Source organism: Phaseolus vulgaris, chromosome 10 (genome assembly GCF_000499845.2).
Source record: "Phaseolus vulgaris cultivar G19833 chromosome 10, P. vulgaris v2.0, whole genome shotgun sequence".
Taxonomy (NCBI): Eukaryota; Viridiplantae; Streptophyta; class Magnoliopsida; order Fabales; family Fabaceae; genus Phaseolus; species Phaseolus vulgaris.
Window position 1 is genome coordinate 2,571,937 of NC_023750.2, and position 11,700 is coordinate 2,583,636.

General features: G+C 31.8%; 1 protein-coding gene across 1 annotated transcript; it reads left to right on the top strand.

The window, feature by feature from the left end:
• The first annotated feature begins 6,121 nt into the window (after positions 1 to 6,121).
• On the top strand, positions 6,122 to 11,441 carry LOC137819462 (NADPH-dependent aldo-keto reductase, chloroplastic-like). Its single transcript, XM_068623318.1, has 7 exons — positions 6,122 to 6,367; positions 8,776 to 8,826; positions 8,980 to 9,056; positions 9,184 to 9,271; positions 10,238 to 10,513; positions 10,656 to 10,904; positions 11,134 to 11,441. The coding sequence occupies exons 1-7, from the start codon at positions 6,248 to 6,250 to the stop codon at positions 11,218 to 11,220; spliced, it is 948 nt and encodes a 315-aa protein (XP_068479419.1). The 5' UTR covers positions 6,122 to 6,247; the 3' UTR covers positions 11,221 to 11,441.
• The last annotated feature ends 259 nt before the right edge of the window (positions 11,442 to 11,700 follow it).

Genomic DNA, 11,700 nt, shown 5'->3' on the forward strand with positions numbered 1-11,700 from the left:
ACGGCAGACCCTGTTTTTACGATACGGATGGGAGGACAAAGTTTCATTTTCATTGGACTCAAACCCCCACAAGAATTGTTTCCTGGCCGAGGCCTTCGTTGACTACGCGGGATAGAGAAATTTTTGTTGTTCTTGACCATCTCCTAAGTTACTTACTCGGGAGTTGGTAGCGTTGTACGGGTCGTCCAAGAGGTGGATGGATTTTATTGGTATGTAGATTCTTATGGACTTGGCTGTATTCATTATGGTGATGTGTTTAATTCGTTTGTGTTTTGCAGCCATGGTGTCTCGAGTGGACCTAGGGCTAGGGGACTATTTGACACAACTAAGACGCCAGACGACCAAAAGAAAACTCAATAGTTTCGAGATGGTCGGAAAGGGCAACTCGACTGTTTTAGTGGACATAGTGCCTCCAATCACCACCGTCCCACCTGTGATCTGGAAAAGGGGTCGGCTCGCAAGGGCGGCCTAACAAACTGTAGAGGCGGGTTCTTCTTCTTAGAAGGTTTCCATGCTCGACACACATCTGCAATTGGCGTAGGGTGTCCATGTTGCAATGTCACCCGAAGAGGAGAACATATTGAAGACCGTCCCCACGAATAGCTTAATTACGGAGTTCATCGTGCTCCAAAGTCGAGCACTAGTGGTCGGTCGCACTCTTGGAGAAGAGTTAGAAAAAACCTTTTTCGTGGTGCTGACCAAGTTGAAGACTGAGATGGCCGAGTCTACAAGCCCGTTAAAGGCAACATTGGAGGCGATGGAAGCATTTAAGGAGAAAATGCACCAAGACAGTGCTGAAGTTGAGAAAGCCAGGAGGCCCTAAAAGCCGAGCTGGAGGTGGAAAAGGCCGAGCGCACAAAAGAAAATGTTGAGGCTAGAGAGAGAGAAAGCACTAATCGCCGAGGTGGAGAAGTGCCAAATCTTTATTTTGCATATAAGCGATGACTGCTTCCATCAAGGCCTTTGTCAAGTGGCCTTCTTCCACAACATGCCTGCCGAAGACACTCAATACGACGTCGATAAAGTTGTCGTGGAAGGGAAGGTAGTACGGATCGATGGAGGTATGGACGAGGCAATGAAGGATGCCGAAGGTAATGCAGAAAATGTCACCACCTCGCACAATGAGCCAGAGTCGTCTTTTGAGGAGTTATTTGATCTAATATTAATGAAAATATATTGGTTAATGAAAATATCTTGGACCCGATATGTGGGCGTAAAACAATATTTACTTGTAATTTCATATTTGTTTTGTATAACTACTTCTTATATATTAGAATGTATCTCTGCCTACTGATTGTCAGATCGTAATGTATGTTTGAACGACTTATGGTAAAAGTTGAACCTTGAGTACTTTCACCTTAATGACGATAACAATATGGCTGGTTGAGCCTCCTTTATATTCTGTCTTAAAAAATATTTTAAAACATTAGTACACATGTATGATCATTTGCTCGTATACATAGTACACTCATCGCAGTTCACAACACAGCAAGAAAAGCTAGGGTAAGTTAGTGAAAATATAATTTTATAATATGCATAATTAAATCAAAAGAGAAAACCAAATTATATGAATCAATTTCAGAATTATTCAATCTTCTTCAAATCCCAACTTAAAACAATCACATAGATCTCACATGGATCTACACATCTAGGATATTCAACAAACATAATAATAAATAACGTCTTCTGGATGACCCCTATGAAGTAAGTCCTATCAGAGACTAACACTTGATCCAAAGATTACCAGCGAATCCAATAGAAAGGATTATGGTAAGTTCAATACAACTCAAGTCGTGCATCTCATATGTCACGGTGTGCATGAAATGCCCCATCAGCTTCTCACCATCTAATATCTTAGTCTATGTGACTTAGATCATCAGTGAAGTTTGGAGATCTTTGTTATCACATAGGCATCAATACATTATACACATACAAACATCAGTCCATACATTATCCCAAATGTATGAATTCAATTCCATACCATTTTCATCATACAGCAACATTCAAAACACGATTCACAACATTCAAAAGTCTATTTAACATAAGAAAAACAACACTTAAATACTAAACCATAAAAATATAATATTTCTACAAGTTTAAATAATATATAAACAAACAACACAATATATAAACACACAACATTTCTACAAGAGAAATTGAATATTGGAATCACTTCCCTCCAGATCCAGATCTTCTATCCTAGAGTGCTATTAAAAAAAAATTAAAGTTAGCTTCCATTACCTTAATTGTTTGCTTTCCAAGCAACCTTTAGAATTTTATCCTCCCAGTATGAATAAGCTTTAAGATTTAAGGGCATAATGCAAGTTATCCAAACATAATAGAAATTTAGTATATAATAAAATAAGTTGAGAGAATTACTTTTTCTCAACTGACTCCATCAAGATTGATGACTAAATCCTAAGGAAAAACAGAGAACAAATGATCTTTAGAGAAAAAATGAGCTTACTTTGTTTGAAGATCTGATCGGATAGAAATGTTCCTTAACTTCTCAGTTTTAACGTGGTGCGATCAGATTCTATTATAGATGATGTATAAAGTGAGAAATGAAGAAAGAAAGGAGAAGATTGGAGAGGTAGAGAGAAAAAGAAATAAAGAAGGCACCGTTGGGGGAGAGTTTCTATGTTTTTAAATATACGTTGTTACAATTATAATAATAGTAATATTTGTGTGAAAAAAAGGTGTACCGTATTTAGATTATTCATCTTTTAATAAAAAATAATAATGTATTTATTTAATAAAAAAATTGTTAAATAATTTTTTAATTTCAAGATAATTAAATAATTTTTTTTAGAAATAAGTGTTACAAATAATATATAATAATAATTTTTATCTTTTAATATATATAATTTATCCTTTAAAAAATAATATACCCATTTGTTATAATTTAACAAATAAATTCATTAAGCTAAACTCATCAATAGTAATTTGTTTAATTTCTTATTTAAGAAAGAATTTATTGTTACAAAATTATAAGATTATCATATTCTAAATTCATTATATATATATATATTAAAATTTATAATAATATTTATAAATTTACGTTATATATTAATTTAATAAAATTAAAATTTTAAAAATATTTAGAAAACGTGGATACAACCATTTGATAACTTGTCACTAAAAATAGTATGCATATTAAAAAAATTGTAATTATGAAAAATAATATAAAATATAGGTATAAATTGGTTCTATATAAATTTGTTGAAAGTGTCTAGACATCGTTACGCGTATGAAAAATATAACCTGTATTTTTAATTGAATGATAACTTATCGTGCAGGATACCTTTTATTATTTTTTATAACATTATTATCATTCATTTCGGAATAAAAATTATATTAACTTATTTTTAAAAATATAATTAAATTGAAAATATTTAAAATAATGACACCAAAATCAATTTTTTTTTTTATAATAGCTGACCCAAAATCTATTAGAACAAAAAAAAAATAGAATAGACGCAAAATAATGAATTAAGTTATTACTTGGGAAATAAAGCCGCATTCACAGTTTCTTACATGAAAAGAATGAGAATGTTTTTATATATTTATATGTAAGAAAGTTTGAAATAACAGAGCAAAATATTATAATATACTCTTCATGCTCTGTTTTCTGTACAATTAACAGAGCAACCCACTTTATTTTTTTCTTTTCATTTTCCATGAAATTCGTTACACCCATATGATCAAAGGATGCAAAAGATTAAAAATTTCACATTAAACGTTGAAAATAATCAGAAATTTCACATGAATTTAATTACCAAGACTCACTCAAAGTTTCACACCACGAATACTCTGTTTCGTGTGGTCATGCATTGAAATGGGCTCTGGAAGAAAATCAAAGCACGCTAAATCGGTTCTGATCTCAATCTCCACCCAAAAACACAATGCATTTCACAAGAACATTCCATACATTAATGCAACCATTTCCACCTCAAACTCAAACCTTTTACCATTTCACAGACAGATTCAGAATAATAATATAAAACCAACAATAAAAGAACTCGTTGCAGTTTCATGATCAAACCATGAAAAACATTTGCAATTTCACAGTTATTCAAATTATGAAGACTGAATTGAAACATTCAACATTTGAAACCATGTTGTGACTATGAAATGGAATTGTGGATGAATTACTTGGTAGTTCCATTCTACATGCATCTCTACGTATACAAATACATGGCCATCATCGTGTTCATTAGTCTCAAACACAGAAGAAATATAGCACATTGTATAATCAAGAAGAATGAGTTCTCCATCGCGTTCTAAGAATGATGATAGCACCAGTGATTATTTGGGTGAAAAGAAAGATTCAGATGGAAATAAGGGTTCTTCTTCTTCAAATGGAAGAGAAAAACAGCATCGTAGCACTGCTGATTACATGGTTCGTTCTGAAGATCCTAAACTCAGAAATGGTTCACGCTCTTCAAGCTATGCTTCTACTGGGAATAATCCTTAGAGGTAAAAAAAACATTGCCTAAATTATTTCAAAATTCAATGTTTGTATTCATTAAAAGAAGAAAAGTTCAAAAACAAAGGAAGTGAGTCAAGTGTTGTTGTGTAGCATGTAGTGTTGTATCAGTTATGAAAAAATAAATTTGGTAATTAGGTTCTATAAAGTAGTTATGTAGCAGATAAAAGGATTATATATCCTAAATTTGTTTTAATTATTGCAACAATACTTTAAGGTGGTTGTAATCTCTATATTTTGTACAATCAAAATAAAAGTTGTTCTGATTTCAACTTTCTACCTGGTATCAAGATTGGTTCTGATGTGGTTGGACTCTATAAGGATAAATTAACTAATCTTTTTTGAATCCAATAATTTATAGATTAACTTATTCTTAACAATTAAACTAAGAGAAAAAAAAATATTGAATTACATAATTCAATAGTTTTTAATTAAAAAATTAATCTCAAAATTTATTATTGAATTAAAAATTTATAAGTAATAATGTGTAAAAAAATTAAGAATTTTTAATTATTTTCTTATCATTATTTTTTAATATTGACAAGAAAAATTATTATAATTCAACAAGATCACACTAAATGTTAACCTAATTTCATTCAAAAGAAAGAAAATGGGAGAAATAAAAAGAAACAAATAGAGTGAAAAGTATGATCATTCGATCATATATAGCAACAAGATGATGAAATAATTTGGAAAAAAATAATTTTTATTAATTATTTTCTCTAATATTTAAGTGAAAAATAAAATATACGAGACTCAATAGAAAATCAAATCTTTCTTCATCATTTTCCTATCTTTGTCACTTTCCACTTTAGAATTTCGGTTCAAATGTATGAGAGGCATGAGTGAAATATAATGGAATGAATGCACAATATCTTCTTACAACCATCAGAGCATAAGAGAGAGAAAGAGAAAAGAGAGAATGATACTATCACACATATAATATCTTTCTCACACATGAAGTGTCTTTATTGTTAATGTATATATATTGAATACATATATTATATAATAAATTTTGATAATTTGAATTTAGTTTTTCTTCGTCGACTAGAGATTAAGATATTTTTCTGTATAAAAGTGGGTGTAAACTTCAATCTTATGAGTCAGTTTTATGGAGTTGAATTAAACTTAAAGTTCACTTTGTAATATGGTATAAAAACCATTTCGAATCTATCCTAACGAGTGTTTGTGTTGGACCTATCGTGCCACCTATTATCGGATCATCCATAATATAAAGTCTTTGACAGTCTTGACGTGAGGAAGTATGTTAATATTCCACATTAACTAGAGATTAAAGTCTTTCATTATAGTGAAACCTCACGTCAATTTTATGAAATTGATTTACACTTAAATATACTTCATAATAAATATTAAATTAGTTTTTAAATGTTACTGTGTATCAACAACAAACTATTATTAAAAGTCAGTTAGATGACTCTGACGTAAAAATCTTAAATATAATAATATAATAATATTTTAAATTAAAAATTATTAAAATATTAATTTTTTGGTATGTGGTATATTTTTTTCAATTTGCGTTAAAAAAGTGCAAGAGACTCCACAGTAATAATAGTTGGTAGTTCTAAAAAGACTAAATCGAGCGCACTACTCGGTCATACTCTGTTTCATCGGTGGCACCCAAAACGTGACACAAACAAACACTATAAAATAGATCTGGCACTATAAAATACACTGACACTGGCGCCATAGAAGCTTTCAATCACCGTTTCATTCGCACTTTCGGTTTGCGAGAAGAAAATGTCGAACGATATTCCATTCTTCGAACTCAACACGGGAGCCAAGATCCCTTCCATCGCCTTGGGAACGTGGCAGTCCGATCCTGGCCTTGTTTCTCAAGCCGTCGCCGCTGCTATCAAGGTTTTCTTAATCACCGTTTTCATCCTCTTTTCAATTTTAATTCGATTGCCTTTCTCTTCATCATTGTTACTACTACTAACCTACCGCTACATTTCATTGATCGACTTATATTTGTGCATGAATGTATGTGATCGTGTGATGTGACTCTAATTGCACTCCAAAACTCTTCAGATGCGGATAAATGCCTCCAATCTGACTGTAATTATAATCTTATCATGTTTCGTCTCTCACAATGGTCATGGTTGTAGCAGAATAATGATTGTGATGATACAGGCGCCGACTTATATGAGCATTTCATAATTGTTGTCGCATCATGAAGATGGTAGTCATTATCATTCTCATGATCGTTATATGTTTCACCACCGTTGTGGACATGATTACAGTCGCTGTCGTGGCTGTTATTGGCATGGTGTGGTGTGAATTTGAGTATACCTCACTTTTTTAGTATGGCTCTTTTGAAGTGAAAACATATATCTATCATTATCTTTATATTTGATCTCTACTATCACGAGTATAATCATCGTTCTAGATATCTATTAAATAATTTTTCAAAAAACTCAAAATCGAACCAAAAGAAATATAATATTAATATAAGAAGATTCGTCTTTTTCTCTTCAACATCGAATGATAAAAAAATTACGATTATATAAATTTTAAAATAAAATATTAAATATATTAAAATATTTTAATAATTTAAATTGAATATGGATAATGGATTTGGACAAATACGTTATTATTTTTATACTTAATTTAAAACTCTAGTATTATCTATAATTTACAAATTGATGGAGTATTATCTGTATCTATATTCTATTATATATATATATATAAAAGTTTGTTTGTTAAATCTAATTATTCTTAATGATACTAATAAAAGTAGTGATGAGAATTGTGGTGGTGATATCTGTCTTGGTGCTGCTTGTAGAATAATCATGGCAGGAAATGTTTTATAAATATGATTTTTCTTGAGTGAAGTTTTATTCATGATATTTTAATATGAATTTTGACGTGTGTTAATGTTTACTATTTATTACTTTTAGTGCGTTGATTGTTACTAGTTGTTCTTGCACAAAGTAATTTGTTAATGTACTTGTTTTTAGTTAGAATACATTGACAAGGTATATACTTTAGATGATAAAGTAGTAAGTATAATTTGTTAATATACTTAAAAAAAAGTGGGTGTGGGAACCTCGCTAGCATTTGCCAACATACACTTGCTATCGTAATCCAACTCTGTCTACGTATCTATGATAACCTTAACTACTGATTTATTCTACTCATAAAAACATTTTATCACCTGAAGTGTATCACTTGTTTTAATGAGTCAAATCCTATTGTAGCACTGCTGAGACAATGTAGCTCCGCCACATAAGTTCTTAGCATAAAACCTTGGATCATACAGTTACATCGAGAAATTATATACGTTTGCACAATGGTTCTCTAACTCGTTTTTATTCTTCAGCTCGATCTGCTGCTTCCTGGAAGTTTTCTCTTCTTCAGAAATTTGCATGATAGGGGATTCTCTAAGTTAATTTTATGTGATGCTGGATTCAATCTATCTTTCTTCTAATCCAAATAAGAGGCTTTGAGTCTTTGGGTTAATATTTTTAGCAAATTCTATTTTCAGTTTCTCACTGTCAAACTGATAATGCTTCCTTCCTTTTATATTAGTCTTTGGAAATCGATTTTTGCCTCCATGGTCAAGTCTTGTTCTTCTTAATAGAATTGATAAGAGTAATTTACTTCAGATTCAAAGATTTTTATCTGCCTTGCATGTTCAGATTGAGTTTTGAAACTAGTTCTCATTTGTTCTTGTGTTGGTCAGCAGTTTCTTTTATGTGGAATAACTGTTTTGGTACTTTTGGTGAACATTGGGTTTGCTTCAAGGATATTTAGTAGTTTTGTGCGTTAATTTTAAAGGATTTAGCACTAGGAGAGAGATTCCTCAAAAGTTTTATAGTTCTCAGTTTGCATTATCTGATTGGAATGATTTATTAGAATCTTTACTGAATGCCGATTTTCTAATGAATTCAGTAGCTTTTCTTGCTTCTTTGTAGTGTTACACATGGTCCTTCGGGGGAGGTCTGTTAAATTTACAGAGATTGATATGTTGTGTTGCGCGTTTCTTGCTTATTTTTCTATTTTTATTCCCTTAATATTTAGTCTTGATTTCTTTAGTTTTTGAGGACTTCTTATCCTCTTGCACTTGTACCTTTCTGTTCTATCTTAATAAATTCTTTATTTATCTACATAAGATTATTATTCTCTGTTTTGCACTCAGCAACAGTCAACTAGTTTCTGTTTCCCTCCTTGTGCATGCAAATATATTAGTATCCATTTTCACACTTCCACAATTTGGAAATCTGTTTTTCAATATAATGATCTTTGATTTTATTAATTTGATGCAGACTGGTTACCGCCACATTGATTGTGCTCAAATCTATGAGAACGAAAAGGAGGTAATTGTCACGACTAGATGTTTGTTCTAGCTGTTTTCATTTGGTGTCATGTTATATCGATTAAACAGCATAACTAGCTATTTGGAGTAAATCATTGAAAGTGGTATTGGTCATGTTATGTGTGAAGGAAATGATTCATTATTGTTGTTGCAGATTGGCTCTATGTTGAAGAAGCTGTTTGAGGAGGGTGTAGTGAAGCGCGAGGATTTGTGGATTACATCTAAACTCTGGTTTGATTTTAGATTCTAGATTAATCAGTTTGGTTCCATTTTTAAGCCAAATTAATAGTTCTAGTATGTTCATGCATGTGATATAGTCTTCACTGCTTATAACTCAAGGATTTAAGATGATCTGTAGGAATACTGATCATGCTCCAGAAGATGTACCTCAGGCATTGGAAAGGACTTTGAGAGATTTGCAGCTTGATTATGTAGACTTGTATCTTGTATGTAATATCACTAAATCTCACAATTTTCTCTAACTTATTCTTATTACAATTTTATCCAAAATTGATGATTTTCTTACCCGCAATTTCTCTGTTGAATGTGGTGATTATTTTTTTGGGTTTTATTTCAACATTTGTTGTGAAACTGTAGTGTAAGATATGAATATACTAGGAACAGTCCCTTTGAAGTTATTTTCTGTTTCTGAGAGTATAAAGGTAATTAAACTAAATTTTTATTGTTGGAGAATCACCGTGATAGCCATGGCTTCTTGATTAATAATAAAATGTATAATGGTTTTTGAACAGATTATGTGCATGATAATTTTCTTTTCTAAATTATTTTACAGTGTACTAGGAACTAGTTGTTAAACCTCGTCTCTCGTTGTCCACCGTATGTGCTCTTGTCTAGAGTCCGATAGAAACTGGAACAGAACTACAGAAAGAAAGGCTTCTAGTAACATAAAAAGAGTACAAATGATTCTCAGGATAGGCCAGAACTCCCACAACAATAGGATAACTCGTGAAAACATTTTAAGCCAATTTTCTCTTCCATTGTAGAAACAGTTTAAATACAAGTGCTGACAAGAACTTATTTAATCCACCCTTAATTAAGTTGTTTACTCAAACGGACCCTAAATCTCCTTCTCAACCTCCTTTTATAATTTATAATCCACATGTCTTAGTTCTCCAATTATTGCAGCCCCAACTTTGAAACTCTAATTACTCTACGAACTATCTCTGACTGTCAAACTCCAATTTCGTAAGCCTTAACTAACTAATGAGTATATGTAAAAATGTAAATTAGCATTCCTTGCATTGTTTAGCAGCTTTTGTTTTAGTTATTTTTATTCCTTTTTCCTTTCTACTGTATGCGAGGTTTGTTTTAGATTTTTCATTGTTTTCAAAATTCGGTGTATTAATACTTATGATATACTCAATTTAAAACTCAGGGTTCTGTCTTTTCAGATCCACTGGCCAACTCCAATGAAAAAAGGAACACTGGGCTTCAATCCTGAAAATCTTGTGCAACCGAACATACCTAACACATGGAAGGCAATGGAAGCACTCTTTGACTCTGGCAAGGCTCGGGCTATAGGCGTAAGCAATTTTTCCACCAAGAAGCTGGCTGATTTGCTGGAAATTGCTCGTGTTCCTCCTGCTGTCAACCAGGTGGAGTGTCATCCTTCATGGCAGCAAGAGAAGCTGAGGGCTTTCTGCAAATCCAAAGGTGTCCACCTCTCTGTAAGTTTATAACTCTAAACTCTTGAATCGTCGGCACATTATAGTGGCTATTTATAAACCAACCTGTTCTGTTGTCACGAAACATTATTTTGTATCTAATTTTTCATATTTCATCTGAGATCTTTTAATCGTAAATATTTAGGGCTATTCACCTTTGGGTTCCCCTGGAACAACCTGGCTTAAAGGGGAAGTCCTTAAGCATCCAGTTTTAAATATGACTGCGGAGAAGCTAGGCAAAACTCCTGCACAAGTCGCTCTTCGCTGGGGACTTCAAATGGACCATAGTGTGCTTCCCAAGAGTACAAATGAAGCAAGAATGAAGGAAAATTTTGATATTTTTGGCTGGTCTATACCTGAGGATTTACTCGCTAAATTTTCTGAGATTCAGCAGGTAAGATTATTTCATCGTTAACCAAGAATGTTTCTAGCATTTTAAAACCTGAATATACTAACAGTTTGATTAAAAAATTCATCTTTCAAACCCTTGATTTTTTTTCCTATATTTTGTGGAAGCATGAGAAATTGGAATATGTCAATTAATAAGTAAGACACTATGGTGTGAAAATTCACTTTGATGAAAGCATAGTCAAGTTTTATGACAGTGGTGGTTGTTCTTGCAGGCAAGATTACTCAGGGGTACCACATTCGTCCATGAAACTTTTGGTGCCTACAAATCTGTTGAGGAATTATGGGATGGTGAAATCTGAGCAATCTGCAATGTAAGTTTTGTAGAGTGAATGGAACTTGGAGTAGGAGTTCGTCACTGTCTTTGGGTGTAGGGTCGTATTAGGAATCCAGGTATTGAAAATTCAGAAACCTATTTTGTTTTAAGATTTTAGATTAAAACTAGTGTGATTTTAGCAAATTTTATTAAATTTCTGGATTAAACTTTTCACCACTATTAATATCTCTTTTCTATTTCTCTTTATTCTATTATTGAATGTTTTTCTGTGGTTTTCATTAAGGACGTGTTTGTTAAATAGAGGAAAGAAATAGAAAAAATAAGTAAAAAAGGAAAAAAAATGACTATTATTAAGATAGTTTGATTAAAGAGAAACGATGAAGAAATAAAGTAGAAATTAATTACTAAGACTTTATATTTAAAATAGAAATAACTATTATTTATTTCAATATACTTGCTATTTTTTTATTAATGACATATTTAATTAATATTTTTAATATAAAAA